This window comes from Hippocampus guttulatus, chromosome 14 (genome assembly GCF_054856545.1).
Source record: "Hippocampus guttulatus isolate MCC_2025c chromosome 14, RoL_Hgut_1.0, whole genome shotgun sequence".
In the NCBI taxonomy this organism is placed as follows: domain Eukaryota; kingdom Metazoa; phylum Chordata; class Actinopteri; order Syngnathiformes; family Syngnathidae; genus Hippocampus; species Hippocampus guttulatus.
Genome location: NC_141274.1, coordinates 2,725,033 through 2,742,902, shown reverse-complemented (window position 1 = coordinate 2,742,902; position 17,870 = coordinate 2,725,033). Strand labels below are relative to the sequence as shown.

The 17,870-nt window shown below is 42.6% G+C and overlaps 1 protein-coding gene across 5 annotated transcripts in view; it reads right to left on the bottom strand.

Annotated features, from left to right (window-relative positions):
- znf521 (zinc finger protein 521) overlaps positions 1-17,548 on the bottom strand; it is a 126,630-nt gene extending 109,082 nt beyond the window's left edge. For 4 of the 5 annotated variants that reach the window (XM_086129407.1, XM_086129405.1, XM_086129408.1 and 1 more), the window contains exons 1-2: positions 16,596-17,443; positions 2,932-2,991 (exon numbers count right to left, since the gene is read on the bottom strand). In XM_086129407.1, coding sequence (XP_085985533.1) covers positions 2,932-2,991; positions 16,596-16,635 — 100 coding nt within the window. In that variant the 5' untranslated portion in view covers positions 16,636-17,443. Of the gene's footprint in view, positions 1-2,931; positions 2,992-16,595 lie in introns of all 5 variants that reach the window. The other variant, XM_086129410.1, reaches the window with a different exon arrangement.
- Positions 17,549-17,870: the final 322 nt, after the last annotated feature.

The window sequence follows — 17,870 nt, the reverse complement described above, 5'->3', positions numbered from 1 at the left end:
TGGCGTTCAGGAAACTGAGCTTCGAGTAGCAGCTCATACTGTTACCTTTCGTAACTTGAAATTTCTTTCATAACTAGAGGCAATATTTTCCTCTTGAGGCGTTTCATAACTTGAAGATTTCGTATGAAGATATGTTCGTAAGTAGTGGGACTGCTGTATTATGAGAATAAGAGGGATATTAAAAGTCCAAAAGAGCAACAGTCGTTAGGACATCACGCGTCATTGACACTTCTCTTGACCGAAAAATTATTCACAAGTCAAATGAGGAAAAGTGAGAAATTAATTTGCACATTTCTCCGCAGGCAGATATCGATCACGCAGCGGCCAGTCTCCCGCTCGCACGGACGCGTGTGTCTGAGGGGGTCCTCGCAATCTGGCACAATGACGGGAGGCCTCCACAAGTCGGGGTTACGGTGGACCGAGAGACAATTCATAACATACAACCACCCGCTAATATCGGTCAATACATATTAGCACAGCGGCACACAAATATTCTTCTGCTGACATTTAGGGCATTCAATTGTCAGCTTTAAAGGTCAAATCAGAAACTGCGAGAAAAATGATCATCCTCAGTGAAATTTAATGCACAACATCAGACACAAATCTTTAGTTGTGACAACTTTCCCACATTTCATAATATCATCTTATAAGAATGCTCACGTGTAATAAGGAGATAAAGGTTTCTGCAATTGCCGAACACTGACTTTGACTGTATTATCGATGGACCAGCCAGGGCACCACACATATTGCTATAGTGCTAGCATTAACGTTAACGATACTGATTCAGAGTTGAACTGACTACTCCAATACCGACAAATTTAAGTGTCCTTGATTAAATGTTGGTATGATGTTGATAGTATATCTCCCCTATATGGTAGTTTACCATATACTGTATGGGAGACTAGCCAGGATGACACTCATGTTACATTACTGCTAGCGCCAATGCTAATATTACTGTTCAGAGTTTAATCCAACACTTCAATTTTAACAAATGTCTTCCTATGAAGCAGTTAAGTGATAATGAAAGCGAAATCAATCAATTTCCCCACCAGATAGTGCAAGTAAACACTAGTTGTGCCTACACTAAAAAGAAATAACATTGTGGTTGTGTACAACAATTTCTTGTTTCAACGCCAAAATAACGGCATCACAATCATGTTGATGGTAGCTTCTTGTCTCTTTAATTTGCCAAACCTAACTTACTCACAATCGTGGTCTATAATATTGGCGAACCAGCCAGGACACTGCTCAGGCTGGGTTAGCACCGGTGTCACTGCGAATGCTACTGTCAGGAGTTATGTACAGCACATTGCAATGACGTTTATGAACTGATCATTAGCACTGCTTTCGCAGTTTCTAACAGATGTCTTTGTCAATTCAATTTCCTTTAAGTCAGACTTTAGCTGCTGGGCAAATGCTAAATTAGCTAAATGTTACTCCTCTTTTGAGTCGGCTTTTAATTTCAACTCATAAATGCTGAGCTGCCACATGGTAGAGGTGAGACAGGAAAAATGCTCCACAATAACATGGCTACCTGGAAGGTCCCCATCTTGTAGGGCCAAGCCGTCCATATTACCTTGAAAATAGCTACTTCTGAGACTTAACCTTTAGCAGAGACAAATGAAGTGGAAAATATCCAGTGTGGTGCATTGGGGGGAAGCCTTCATTCATAGGGGAACTTTGGGTTGGGTGGGGGCGGTGGGGTTCCAATCTTAACCTGACCTGAATTGCCGCGAGGGTCCTGGAGGGCCAGAGTTAATGTCGTGCTTGGAGACGGGACGCATTCATCTACATACGACACGCTGGTGGGAAACAAAGTCAAACACAGGCACGAGGACCACTTTAAACAACTCCATGCGTGCGTTTTCTCTCTGCCACCGTGCAGTCAACTCACTGAAAGCGTCAGGGATTGAAGTCACAATCTCACGGGAAAAATGTATATATATATATATATATACTGTATGCACGAACATTTCATATATTGCTACAGCAGGAAGACAAAACTCGCAGAATACAATATTAGTCATTAATAAAATCTGAATATTCCATGAAGTCATAATCACGAATCATAATCAGTTCTGATATTACAAGATATTTCACCTCGTATCATAATACAATGAGAAAAATATTCAACTTTCACAGGAAGCAAAGTCTTGATTTTATGACCAAAACACAAAAAAATACTTCCAGAATAAAATTGCACTATTGCAACGATGAAGAAAAAACAAACCTACATTCAGGTGCTAAATGAGGAGAAAACAAAATCAAAACGGTAGTGGAATGAAACCACAAGAAAAAAAAAAATCTCACATTTTCAAGCGTCAAGTCTTAGAGAGAGACAAATATTATGTCAAATATGACGAGAAAAATAAAATCTTATGAGAACAACACCATATCATAAGAAATACAAGAAACACTCAAAACCTTACCGGAAGAAAATGTTTATATGATGAATAAAAGAATATTTTCAGAGATAAATTCACATTTAAAAAATAAGTTCCTACATTAGGAGGACAAAATAAAATTGGTATATGAATAAAGTCATACAATTACCGGTATATGAAAATAACCCCTGAAATCTACTTTTTTTAAAAAAGTAATTATTTCATCAAGTGGTTGCACTTTACAGATACATTTTTTTAAAGTAAAAAATGTAACTGGATGAAATAAATAACACATATATAGAGTAAATTCAACTCCATTTTTTCAGCATAATAGAAAGAGTACAAATAAAAAAAGATTTTACACGAATCACAAGAGTGAAGCCGTCGTTTTATGAGAATAACACACTCGGCAGCAATGCAGGTTACTCAATAAAAACCTCAACAACAGGAAACGCATAACCTTGTGAACCCAAGACACACACACACACACACACACACACGATCCACCTTCCAGACGAAAATGATGAAATATGAAATGGAGCATTACCGCTTGGAATGGCGGTGTGCCCGGGACTGTGCGGCTGAAGCTCCTCTGTCACATTGTCTTCTACTGCCACAAACAGAGAAAGAGAGAGAGGAGGAGGGAAAGGGGAGGGGTCAGGGAAAGATATGGTTAATAGTGGAAAAACAACTTTGAGATTTCCCTCTTTTTTTTAAATTTATCACTGAAAAAGAAGTGGCGGAGGTGGGGGGGGGGGGGGGGGGGGGCGCCGGGATATTTGGCCTGCTTTCCGCAGCTGAACCTGAGACTTGGAGTCCTCGCGAGGCTGACGGGTGAGTTTTATTGGCAATGAGGCAAAGAGCCACCATGTAAGTCGCAACCATGAATAAAGGACGCGGCCGGTGAAACGTCGCCCACACACGGATGAGTGACTTTGCTAAGAAGGCGTATCAGACGCCAACGAATGCTGACTTGCCAAAGAACAAGCGGGAGTCTCTGTGAAGCGCCTTTTCCCTCTTTTAGGCATGCCACGCAGAATAGTTGATCGGCACTCATTCGAACGACGGTCTCTAATTAACGGCCCGGGGGCCATTTGCGGCACGCAGGATGATATTTTGCGGCCCCTCACTTGATATCAAAGTTGCTTACTGACACTTACGAGGTGTTACTCTTTTGTTGCGGGTATCGTGCTGTGCCCACCCCAGAGAAATGAAACTTCAAAATGAAAGGCACGCCTTCTGTCTGTTTGTTTGTTTTTCCTCAGGCCTGATGGTGTCTTGGGCTCCCACATATTCACGGTTTGTAACTCGTGGAATCCCCTATTTGCAGATAATTGGGGTTTTTTTTGTTTTGTTTTTTAAATAACTGAAATTTTGAGGGTTTTTTTTCTTTTTTTGAAAAAGATGTTTTTTGTGGAAAATGCCGATGGGAGGTATATCTCTACTCATTCAAGAATTCTTCAGGTTAAAAAATATATATATACATATGTTTTTTTTCTGATGCTTTTAAATTGGACATCAATTTTCGCAAATGGTCGCTATTCGCAGCAGGAGGCAGACGATAGGGCCACAAATCATATTTTTCATACACGAGTGTCAAATCATGAAGACAATTTTTAAAATACAGTCATACCTCGGTTTTCGACCATAATCCGCTCCAGGAGGCTGTTCGAAAACCTATTTGTTTGAAAATCGAAACAACGCTCTTTTTAAAAATATATATATATATCTTTATTGAACGTGTCTGTTCACAATGGAACGCTACACGAGGAAGCGTCACTTCCTCGTCTACCCGAGGAAGCGTCATTTCCTCGTGTGAGGAAGGCGAGAGGAGTCAAGTGACGCATTCAAGTGCGCTCCGCTTGTTCGAGAACCGAAATTCGGTCGTCATCTGAGGCATAAAAAACTCTGAATTTTTGGTCAAAAACCGATTTGGTGGAGAACAGAGACGTTCGAAAACCGAGGTTTGACTGTACTACTTTTTTTTTGGTTTGAATAAAAATTACAAGCGATTTTTGCAAGGACATGATTGTTTGGATATGATACCTTTCCATTCAATGACCTTCCATTCTCAGTTAACGCTCCTAATTCCCTTCAAGAGTTTCCAGGCTTAAACATTCCCAAAATTCCCACGGAAATCTACCAGAATTGTTCATGGCAGTCACTCTCTGGGCACCCCCACATCCGTAAGGGGAAAATTTGGATACCTGTGACTGACCTACCATTTTCACATGCATGCCTTTATCTTTAAAGCCTTCATGCTCTGAACCAATTCATTCATATTCATCGCATATTTAAACTATAAATTGACAGTATGTGTCAATACAAACAAAAAAAGGGTCTTCATAAAATCTACAGTCATGGTTTCATGAAATAAACTGGACAAATCTAACAAATAATCTTGCCAAACATATTCATAATCCAATTAGGGACAAATCCAAGGGGGGGTGGGGGGGGGGGACATTTGGAATTGTGAGGAATGTCGAGATTTTTCTGTTATAGTGCTTTTTAGATATGATTTGAAATGACCGCTTTATGAAAATCGCCGTTGGCGGCACGAATAAGCGCATGATATCGAAGTAGACTATCAAATACTACACAATGGTCAAGAAAATGGCAGGATCTAGAAAATAAATTTCAGCAAAATGTTGCTTTTGACTTCAAATTGTTCCTGCTTGTATTCTGAGTGTGTTGGCAAGGTTCTGGCGAAGTGTGCATTATATTTCAGGAAAGCCCGACTGTGGATGACGTTAGAAACAATGACTTCACCGGTAAAGATGGGGTTACGAGCATGCAAATTAGCTCACACATGTGCTCAGGCCACCCCCCTGAAAAATTTCTAGCTACGCCTCTGCCTAAAGCACAGCAACTCGCACCACTCTTTGGATGACGGCGGCGACTCCGAGAAACGAACAGCTTGCGCTTAGTCAAAAAGCATCCAGGTAAGCTTTCACGTCAGAGGCTGCGTGAGGTTTCCAAGCGGCGTGTCAAGTACGAGGAGTGAAATGGATTTGAACAGTGGGAAGAGAACAAAAGAGTCTCCCACCTGTTCCGTGTAAAATGAGGGTCTCGCTGAGGCCTTTTTAACGCCTCTGCGTTCCAACCGTGAAGTCCAATTGCATTCTCCATTATGTATTTTCCAGCCTTTCATTTTCGACGGCATGGAGTTGGGGGGGGGGGGGGGGGGAGTGTGACAGGACCTCCTGGCAGGGGAGCGCGCCATTGACTGCCGAGGCAGGAAGTGCAGCACTTTGAAAAACACGCAAAATATCCTGTACTTTGCATAATTAAGACGAGAGCCTATGGCGACAGAAGCCTTTCGCCTTGGGGGTGCGCGAGTCAAATGGGAGCGTGGAGTGGAACTGCCGTGAAAAAAAACTGAGGAAAGGTTTGGCTGTCACAAAGGAGAATTATAGTCATGCTGAAAAGAAAAAAAAAGTATACCGTATAATAAGAGGGCATGGTCATCATGTTCAAAACAGGAAGGTGGAATGTTACCAGAGGAAAGAAAATGCAATTTTACAGAATAAAAGTTAAATAAAGTTGAAATATAATGAGGAAAGAGTTGCAGCATGTTAAGAAAAAAATGACATTTTACACAAGGGTGAATTTGTGAAATTATCCGGAAAAAAAAAAGTCACAATTTTACACATCTGAAGCCAGAACTTATGAAAGTAAAGTCCAAATACTATTGCAACTCAATTGCAATTAAAAAAAAAAAGAGACATTTCAACCAGAATAAAGTCAGGGATTTATTTTTTTTAACAATCAGCTAATTAATTGGTTACACTACCGAAATCGCGCAAACCCAAGTTGTAATTTTACGAAGTAAAACGAGACATTTCTGGTGGAAGAATGCCACGTTACTTTGACAAAATGCCATTTTTTCCCCTCACGTACAGTATTTACTGCTTTTCCATAACTTTCCTTTCCCTTCCGGTGCATCCGGAACACTCCTTTTTCATCATCCAGCCAAATACGTTTTTTTGTTGACCTTTTTAAAGGATTGCCAATGATCACTCCTCTGATTGTACATCTCGCCCGTCGCCGCATATGCCAAACAAATCACGGTCCCGGCAATTAATTAGCGCCGTCATTGAATGCAAAGAGGCACGGTCAGATACCGCGGAGGGACGTCTCTCGGCGCCGCCGCTGAAGACGGAGTCAGCCAAGGCGCTCCTACTGGAGCGGGCCTCGGTGACTGACGCCCCGAGAGTTTAATGAGTTTCTCCAACGCCGTCGAGCTCCTCGTGCCTCAGATCATTTAAATAGGGCCAGGGATGAGCGTGTCCTCATAAATCCCCCGTGGTTCCATCAGAGATGGGTGGCGGGGTTTCTCTTTTTGTTTTGATTACTATCCCTGTTGGCGAGATGAGGGAGTTCAGGCAGAAAATGTTCTTTTATGATACCGTAAGAAGCCGTGGCGGTCGAGAGATGATTTATCGCCCACTGTAAGCGTATGAAAAGTTTTGTCATTGGGACAAGTTGGAGAAGAGTTCACATTCATGTCTCTCAACCACCCGGTCTCATCGCGGAAATATTTGGAGGTATAAATGCGATACCTGGCTTGGGTTTCTAGTGTGGGATGCTCATATGCAAATTAGAAGGGGTGGGAATCACACTATTAGTTCATTTTATCCTAAATTTAAAAAAAAAACTTGGCCTTCCATGTACCAACATAATGACCAACATTAATATATATGAGCTATGTAGGCCAAAATGTTCACCAAAATATCAGGCAGAGGTTTTATTTAATATTGTGTAACAATTCTGCATTTCAATATCTGTAAAAAATAAAAAGTTATTCGATTAAATGGATGGCGTGTACATGGGGAAAACATGCCAATAGACCAGTCGATGTACTGGGGGGAAAACCACGTTGGATACACATCACCAAGGAAGAATGCATAGAAAAAAAGGGCAGTTATGTGACATTATCAAGTCACAAATGGTAATTCAGCGAATGACGTTTACCACTGGCTAAGCATTATGCAGCTTAGTCCAAATGTGTGTGTGTGAGTGTGTGGTTTTCTTTTTTATAGTGATATTCCATCCAGCTGGATTGATAATACATAATTAAGTGTATTGCCATTTTAAGGTTTTGCGAATACTTTTAACGAGAACCCGCCTGCTTAATCGGCCAGCTAATTTAATCAGCCCATGTATCCATCCATCCATCTTCCGATCCACTTATCCTCACAAGGGTCACGGGGGATGCTGGAGCCCATCCCAGCCATCTTTGAGCAGTAGGCGGGGGACACCCTGAACCGCTTGCCAGCCAATCGCAGGGCACACAGAGACGAACAACCATCCAAGCTCACAGTCATACCTAGGGACAATTTTGAGTGTTCAATCAGCCTGCCACGCATGTTTTTGGAATGTGGGAGGAAACCGGAGTACCCGGAGAAAACCCACACAAGCTCAAGGAGAACATGCAAACTCCACACACAGGGAGACCAGAGCTGGAAACGAACCCGGTACCTCTGTGAGGTCGACGCGCTAACCACTGGACAACCGGGCCGCCCAGGGATGATTTAAAAACTATAATAATGTTGATGACAATACTACTACCACTACTACTAATAATAATAAAAATAATAATGATAATAATAATCGAAGGCAAGGCGAGTTTATTTCAGGCCTATGTAAACTCTTTGAAATGAATACTTTTGTTTTTTTCTTGACTCAGCCAACATTTTCTGATTTTTCTCTCTGTCGTAAAGTTAAGCACGAAAGGGCAAGGGCGTTGTATAACACTTCAATGTTGTGCCTGCAATCCTTGTTGTAGGTGTTAAGGAACACCTACAACAAGGATTAATCTATTGGTTAAATCGGTTTTCAGAGTTTTATTTTGCCAAATATCAGAATCGGTAAGTCCATCAGTTGGGCCCTAGGTTGAACACTATGAATGTCCTGCAGTAATCTGTGCAATGATCTTTTCAAATTTTCAGCGTTTGTGCGTTTCCCCATTCAGTTCCTCTTGCATGTCAGGTAGCCATTTGTGGTCAACCAATTGATAGGCTGCAAACTGTCTAGCTTCAGGATGCCAGAAAGTGATTACAATATGATTTTGAAGAAGAGGGGAACGAGGAATAAAACCAAACCTTTTGGGGAAAAATATTCAGGCAGTAGTCCAAAATAGAAGGGTCCCAAAAAGCTGGGGAGTATACACATTTGGGCTGACTTTCAGTCCTTGGAAGTCTCTGGAAGATTATCCTTGTGTGTTAATATAGAAACTCATGATAATATAAACTTATGAAAAGACACTTTTCAAAATATTGCTACACGCCTGTTGTTACTTTGTCGCTGTCAAGAAATGTGAGACTGTTGCGCAACACCAACAAACAAAAAAAGCCTCTCTTGCTCGCTAAGTTTTCTACATAAGAACAAAGCCAACTAACTTCAAGCCATTTCTTCGTCATGCCCAGTTTACTTTAAGACTCGCAAAACAGACAAAACTAAAATATTATGTATTCAAACACCAAAATGTTCAACCATAGTACCTAATGTCACAAAATCAACGTCCACTAGCTTAATGCTATAGTGCGAAACGCGATTGACAGGCTAACGCAATTCTCAGAAAGTGGCGTGAGGTGAAGTGTGCTGCTGGGGGACTGAATGAAGGTGCACCGTCAGGTAGCGGGCCGTCATCAAAGACAGCAAAGGCAAACACGAGTGGGCAGCTTTAATGAACACGTTCCGAAAGCTTATCGCATAATGACACGGAGCGGACGTGTCATGCAGTCGTGGGGCGACAGAATCACCGCTATCAGTTAATTAATGTTTGACAAGGTTCAGTGTAGCACTAAGACTGGTAAGGAGGGAGAGGGGGGGAGGAAAAAAAAAAGAAGCTTTTGTTGATACAATAACAAACTCACACGGGACTGTTGTCCTTTGATTATCAAAGTGCGAAGCAGGGGGGAAAAGAAAAAGCAACAAAAACAATGTCTAATCCCAAAACAAGTGTTGCAGCATTAAAGGCCACTAATTAACACAGCGGCCACGTACTGCACACACACACACACACACACACACACGCGCACACAGGAATGAATGGAGAGTAACTGTCATTTTACTATGAGTGACACTGCCCCCCAGAAGGGATGCGTCCATTTTTAGGGATGAGTTAATTGCGAGCAGACAAACTGACAAATGTACAGTAATCCGCAAAAGGTTCGAAAAAGTAAACGCTGACAAATTCACAGCCATCAGATAAAATCCGTCTGCGTAACACAAACGCATGGATCAGAAGCGATTTTTTGCAGGGGGGGGGGGCGGTATGTCGGCGTTCAGCACATCGGAATGATGTTTTTTTTTTTTTTTAAATGAGCGTGGCCTGCTTGTTTCATCTCATCCTGAGTATATGAATGAGGGAGGCAAGCATTTCTTGGCTTGTTTTGTCACCAAATATCTGAAAATGACAACCAGTAGTCACCAAAATCCATATGCACAGTTCTACACATGTCCACTACAACCTGTGAAAATATAAAAGCGATCGGCACAATATTTGATATTTTCTTGACATTAAATATGAGCTCCTATGAGGAAACGCCACGATCAGCTCCACAAAATTGAAGATTTGGTGCCGATCGTGTTTATATTTTTACACGTTGACGTGGACGAGAGCAGGGATGTTGAATATGAATTTTGGAGGTGACTGGTCAGAGTTTTCAGACATTAAGCAATGCTTAAGTTTGTTAGATGCCACGGGAAGGCAGACATTAGCCCCCCGCAGCTAACGGGCTAACACCGCTGCCGCTGTCAGGGCAGCAATTCACGTTCGGCCGCTGATACGGCCAAATTTAGCGGTCCGAAATTATAGACCGGCAAGAAGACCCCCCGGCCGAATGTGGCTGTTTCGTGCGCCTCATTTGGCAAACCCCCTGGAGGTGAACATGGGGAAAAAAGTAAGTCAAGCTAACCCTTATAGACGGAAATTTAATATGTAATGACCTATGAACAATTCAGCTCATGAAAAGCCTCTCGGAACGCTTTGTGTTTAGATCTGGGGGATTTATCAAACAAAGCAAATCTGGCATGAGAAAATTATTGCATGCCAACTGTTTATTTCCTCATCCTGAAGTGAGCCACGGCGAATCGAATCCTTGTGATATTTTCAGAGGTCGAAGTGGGCCTAAGCAGATATGTCAACATTAATTTTGGTGCCGATTAATCGCTGTTTTGGGAAATTAGGGATGTCGATACAATGAATTTGAATGGACAAATTGTCTCGGGTTCCTCCGCTGACTCCCACCAAGAAATGGGAAGCGGGTGGAGGGTCGTGGCTATATTGCTAACTGGAAAGGGGCGTCTGGAGAATAATTCTTTCCTGATTTATTTCTAGAAAACAAATTTGATCAAATGAATGCTGACTGGATGATCCCTTTAATCCACTACGCCGTAGTGTTTCTTTCTTTCATAATTTTGCTGCTGTAAATTGGAAATGTCTCCATTGTGAGACAAATAAAGGTTTTCTTATCTTATATACATGTACATGTAAAGCCATACTCACTTGTACAAGCCATATCAATTTGTATTGAATGGCCATAAATGAGCATTTTGTGCACACGTTATAGTTTTATTGCTTTTACAATGATATGAACTCATTCACTCCCAAAGACGTTTTTAAACGTCTTTTCAAACTTGGTCCAGAATTGGCTGGTACTGAATGAGTTAAAGAATCGAGTGAGCCCCATTTTCAAGTTGGAGCACCTGCCCCTCCAAAGGTCTCTGCACGCCTCTGCCTTTACGTGTGTGTGTGTGTCTTCCTGGATACGCGTGACTCATCCGCTTGGTTACAAGCAGCCCGGACGATCCGGTGGCGAGCACAATGGCGCTGTAATCCGCCCTGACTGACCGGGAAGGAGACGTTCGCCACGGGGACTACAACTCAATTTAGCTGGGGGTCCGCAGGTCAACCCTCTTCAATTAGGCCCGGGAGAAGGCGGGTAGAGGACACACACACATGACTAACTTTCTTAATGAGCATTATTTGAACTGATGATTAGTGTCATAAATAATTTGCAATGGAGCAGCATGTTAATCACGTTGCATAATGTCCGTAATCCTTCATTTAGATATAGAAGGGAGGATTTATTAACCAGCATGGAGCAATTATTGCAAATGTAGCAGTATGGAAGTCAAGTCAGACAAAACGGATGCAAATAAGCCCGGGCAACATCTCATTTGGTTTTGCAAAAAAGGGGAAAGCGGTGGGGATCAATCACTGTCTGCCGATCAGACGATCCATGACAACAAGACAGACACACGGCGCGAAATAAGAGGAGATATCGGCCAGCTCCCGCGACGCTCCCGTCCGGCGCGCCTCAGCCGCGTGTCAAGCGCGCTGACAGCCCTGCTAATGGGATTTTTTTTTCTTCTTCTTCTTCTTCTTTAAACTAACGGCTTCATCATAATTTCTTTAATGATAATACAAACCGTATTTTTGTGTCACATTAGAAACGTGTTAATGGGTGTTATGCCACGGTCCATTAACGGCGAAACAGCCCGGAAGACGGCGCATTCTGATGCAACCGCGACGGAAATAGAGAGCAACTTTGCCTTGAAATGCTGTTGCTAATTTAAACAGCTTTTAAGCAAGGTCAACATTGTAAAAGGGGGGCGTGGAATCAGCTGTGTTAAAAAAAAACAATCTCATCGTTGTTGTTTTAGTGTTTTATTGTGCTCACAGATTTTTATGCGAACAATCTAAATGTTTCAACTCCCTTTATGTCTGACTTTTATTTGATGTACAGCAATTTGCATGGAGCTGTGGTTGTTTTTAAAGTGCTCTATCAATAAAGTTGAGTTCAGTCCATCAAAAACTAGATCCCCCATTGTTTGTTTTTTTGGTACTATTTTTTTTTTCACATTATAGACATGCTAATGAGTGCTATGCTATGGCCCATTAATGGCCAACAGCCTGGAGGGGCGGAAAAGCACATTGTGATGCAATGACAGCAAAAACAGAGCGGATGGATACTAAAACAAAACTTGTCCTTCAATGCTTGAAAAAAAAATGACACTATAAAAGAGAGCATGGTGATAACTCGACAGACTAAAAACTGAAATGGTTACGGCATAGGAAAAGCATCCTCTGATCGAAAAGATGCATGATGGGAATTGCAACAATTCGTCACTGTCCTGTGAAAAACACGCAGGTCCATTTTTGTCAAAATGTTTACATGAATGGAATGCCCGAAACGTGGACACACCCCATTCACGTAAAAAAAAAAAAATGCTCATGACAAAAATGGACAGTGTCTTTTACAGGACAGTGGCAAATTGGATTTATGGTTTCAACGCTATCGTTTTTGTAAAATAGAAACCAGTTTGTGATAAAGCGCCATCGCTGCCCACTGAAAACCGTCTATCGCTGTTTTTCACGTTGTTCATTTGAAGTCCTTTTTTGCACTCGCCATATTTTTTTGTGTCACATGACAAACATCTAAATGAGTGTTATGCCGTGGTCCATCGCACACATTCCAATGCATCAGTGACAAAACAGATACTAAACCCAACAATGCTTGAATAAACGTATTGCTGATTCGACACAATGTTTATTTATTTTTGTCGTGTCAGCATCGCGAAAAGGGGAGTGGTCACGCATCAATATGGAGGAATGGCTGAGTATGTCAATCAGGGGTGGGGAAGCTTGGGTCCGCGGGCCAGACAGGTTCCTAGCAGCGTTTGATCAGGCCCAAATCCAAACGGAACTGTTATTTCGGCAAAATTGCGCATTAAGGGTTAGGCTCAGGAACAAGTGGAGGTTTTTTTCTGAAATGTGTAAATTGCAACTCATGATAAAATCTGTATTGATCAAACTTTTATACATGCCAAACTTAAGAACAAAAATTGGAAGAGATTTCAAAAGCTTGATGTGCTCTGAAAAAAAGTAAATACCTTTTTTTTTTAATCGTGCCAAAAATAAATATCGGGATACAGAAAGCCATTTTTGCAATTTGCTACGGACCAGTATAATAAATTTGATTGTTGGAACATCAAATTGTATTATTTTTATTTAGTTTTTTGGCAGAACCTCAAAGGACTGAAAACCGGAATGGTCATGGCTAAAAAACATAATAAAAAAAATACATAAATAAAAATCAATTAAAAAAAATAGTTCCTCAAGCCAAAGATGAAATGACACAAAGTTCAAAAAAATTGTGTGGATGCAATTTTTTTCATGATTGACCTCTTAATTTATTGCATTGCTGCTCACTGAAAAGCATCCATCACCTGGGTCCTTTTTGTTCAGTATTTTGGGGGGAATAAAACAAAAACAGAGTTTGTGTTCCATGCTTTCGATCGGACATTGAAGAGCCATTCAATAACCTTGCACTACAACCAACTTTGCTTGCACTTGGATCAAACTCATCCTCTTCTGCCAATCATTCCATTTGCCACATTTCAATGGTGGTCATCTTTGAATTTGAGCTGCATTCACAAAGTTATGGCGAAACTGAAATGAGCCCATACAAAATCCCCGAAAATGGTAAATCCACATACGGAAACTCAAATGACTTCACGTACCCCATAAAGATCACCCATGTAGAGACTAATTGCATCCCCTCCGCAACATGAAATATTTAACGCCGACATGACACAGCAACGATTCCAGCACAAGTGTTGCACTCGGCAAAGCAAATGGCATGGAAAATATATTTATATATGCACATGGCCGACGTGGAAACTCGGCTCCTCGGCCAATAAACACGTCAGTGCCGAGGGCCTTGAGAGTGCGGTCTGTGCTTCGAATGAAAACATCCATGCTGGCTGCCGTTCTTTATTCAGGAAGTGTGCTGTCGGGACATGCGACGTGGCAGTCGTCGCGTGCAGGTTTTCGACCTTTGCACGTTAGGACAGCGTGGAGTCACACAGATTTGAGGAGCAACGAAGCATTTTTGCATCGAAGCCGATGACGTACGTTGTTGCCTTGCTCCGTTTTTAGTCCCTCAAGCAATAACGTCGCTTGGTCTGTCTCGCGTCCTTAATTGAAACGGGAGCTGCAATGTTGAATACCCCCCCCCCCCCAACCGTCGCCTCCTCAAACCCTTTTTTCACCTCCCTCGACGGGATCGAAAACAGACTTGGACTCCCTGAAGCAGCCAACACTGAGGAGATGCCGAAATGAAATAATACAAGACAACTGTCACAGCGTTAGCTTGTCTTCAAACCAAACCGCAGTTTACATCCCCAAAAGCTAGACGGGCTCATCAACCTTTTTGATAGCAAGAGCTACGTCTAGGGTACTGGTTAATCCAAAGGGCTACCACTTTCATATGGACTTCTGAAATAACTCATTTGCTCATATTGTCTTTTAGTAAGACTGTATATTGTTACTGATCATGAATTATATCCTAGGTTGAACACGATGAGGATTTTCGAGCCGATATCCGAGTTAAAAATAAATAATAATAATAATAAAAAATACGATAACCGTTCATCGATTTAAAAAAAATTGTTAATTGACTGCACAGTCGACCCCCGTTATTTGCAAGGGATTGGGACCGGCCGAGCCCACAAATAGCCAAGATTTGCAAAGAAGTGACACCCTTTGAAGTACACTGGGGTAAAATAATAACTCAACCCTAAAAATGTGCCAAAAACAGGGGCAGGAACAATATTTATCACCTACACCCTCCCCCAAAAATAACCATATTATTTTAAAATGACATCACTGATCAATTTTGACATTACACCCGATCACTGATTTTGCATGAAATGCAAAAGATTTGCCGATCCGATCCAGACAATCAGTTCTGTGTCAAGTCTATGATATTCGTTTATGAGAATACACTGATCATGCTCATGATTCTGTCAATGACTACAACGGGCCTGGAAAATCACAATGTCCCATTCCCTAATCCGTTATGTTTTTCAAAGAGGCCAGTCGGCTACTCATGTGGTCCTTGGGGGCACCACATTGGTGACCTCCCCCACAACCCCCCAAAAGGATGGCAGAGAGTTCTTTTGGTATAGGGAAATCCAACTGCCGGCAAAAAAAAAAGAAAAAAAAAAACTCTTGCGGGCAAAATTTTCAAAAGGCAGAGAGGAGATTACCACGCTTCCTCTCTGAACAATAGCGAGGTAGACGGAATGACAAGGAAAGTTATTGTGGACATCTGTATAAGTGTAGCCCCTCTTCCCAGAGGAGCCACACAGACAAAGAGCAGTAAATAACATCTGGCTTTCCCCATTTTTAAACAAAAAAAAAAGAAAGAAAGATGGAAATATCTACGACATCCGGCTTTCTTTCGTTAGTAGTCGGAATGAAGACGTAAAAGTCGAGCCAATGTCGATTTGGCTTGGTGACGATAACAAAACAAACTGACCTCATTTGCATACCGATTTGCTCATTCTTGTCTCTCTCGCTCTCCCTCCCTCTCTCTCTCTCATGCACACCAGTCTGAACAGATGTTGCAACGCACACTTGTAGCATGTAGCAGGCGGCATTGCACACAAGTGACAAAGACAGAAAAAAAAACAACAACAACAAATGGCTGCAGCGTGAGGGGAAAAAATAGGACATCTTAGAATCCAAGACGACTCGGAGGTATTGATTACGAATTGTGGCTTCACTATGCATATACTGCAGAGCATTCCTTTGTGGTGAGGGAGGAATGAAGAGGTGGAATAAGTGGGGAAGGGTCCGATATGTGGTCACAAATTTGTGGACCAATTTGATTTACTGTGCAAAATACAACGGCTACCTAGATTGATGAACAAGAACTGACCTTTACCAAAATATGCATGCGTGCGCCCGACCGCATCGCCAACACATATAAAACGTCGAAAGTGCACGGGGGAAAAAAAAGTTGAATCTTTAAAGTTAGTTTATTTTAAACGTGACCAACTCTTTGGTCTCAAATACACGCATACGTCCCAAAAAGTCACTTTCGTCTTTATTCCTGCTTTGCTTTGGTCACGCGACTGCCGTGCACGCCATTCCTTTACTTAAAGTTGGCTGGTTAAGGATGGCTCCAGATGTGTTTTCGTGTGTGTGTGCGCGTGTATACGCGCGCGCGCGCGCACACACGCACACATGCACACGCACACACATACTCGAACCCGCCCTCAAAGAACCGGTCCAAAATGATTTTTCCATGCGCAAATTTTTTATTTTTTTTAAACGCGTCCACGGCGAAGCACAGTCTTGTTGTTATTGTTCAAAAGAAGAAGAGGAAATAAATGTTTTGAGAGCCAGCTTACCTTTGAGGGATCTTGGCTTCGCTTGCTTGCGGCGCGACATGATCCTACACAAAACGTTGAAGTTGACGATGTGCGTAAAACGGCTCAGTGGCAAAAACGTCTCGAAATGCGCGTGAGCTCGACCGCGGCTGTCTCGCTACCATCACCGGCGCGCGGGGCTAAGCGGTTTTTTTTAGGAGGGGGGGGGGGGGGGTTCTTGGGGGTTTTTTTTTGTGATGAGCAGGTAGACAAGATGTGTTTTAAAAGGTCCAGTTTGCCGTGGAAAAGTGCGAGAATGTGGCTCTGGTGGTGCTGGTGGTTCCGTCACGTGCTGCCATTCCCCGTGAAAATGTCACGCGTGTGCTCGCTCAGGAATAAAAAGCGCAATATTTGCTTCTTTTCTCGCCCCCCGCCACCATCATCATAATCATCCGCGGCGGTGGAAGAGACCTCTCCGTTATGAGAGTGCAAAAGGGAGGGGGAAAAAAACGAGCAACAAAACAAACCACTCTTCCGTTTAAAAAAAAAACGAGGAAAAAACGACTAAATAAGACTTTGGGGGGAATATCCAGCTAAGCACACGAAAAGTAGTCGCGCGTCAGAGGAGTAGAGCTAATGTAGAATTAGGTGCGCGGATGTGCTCCGAGTCTACGTCTAAATTGCTCTTAAAAGGAGGATGAAGAAGCAGAGAGAAGATGGAAGCTCCCTCCTCATCACAAACCTGCAAGGTCTTGGACTGCGCTGTCGCTCCGGTAGTCCACATAATAATGGAAAATGGAAGCAAGGCCCCCAAAGCCATCAGGATGGCTCCAGAGGGGGCCCCTACCCCGCAGGGACTCGCTCTGTACGTAATCACTGAGGAAATCATTGTCAGCCTGCCTGCACTCACACACAGACAGAGAGGCATGATTAAAATCCGAGGGAGCGCGGCAAGATGTGGACGCCTGGATTCTCGTCAGTCCCCGGATCCGGAGTCGCGCTCCGAGCCCAGAAAGTGGGCCTGCCTGCCTGCCAGCCTTCCTGGCGTTGGTTGCCTCTTCCTGCAGCCCGCCGGCCGACGATCCGTCGTCCGTCGATCAGCCTGTACGGCAGACGTACTGGTCCCCCTTCTGGTGGAAGAAGAAAGACACGTTTACCTTCATTCATGCACGCACACGGCAATGCACTTTCCCCTCTCTCTACATCAATCATTATGACTTTTTAAGAAGCATTGTGTTACCACACGACATTGTATTTTTGTTGTTGTCATTCTCATTTTGAAGATAGATAGATAGATAGATAGATAGATAGATAGAT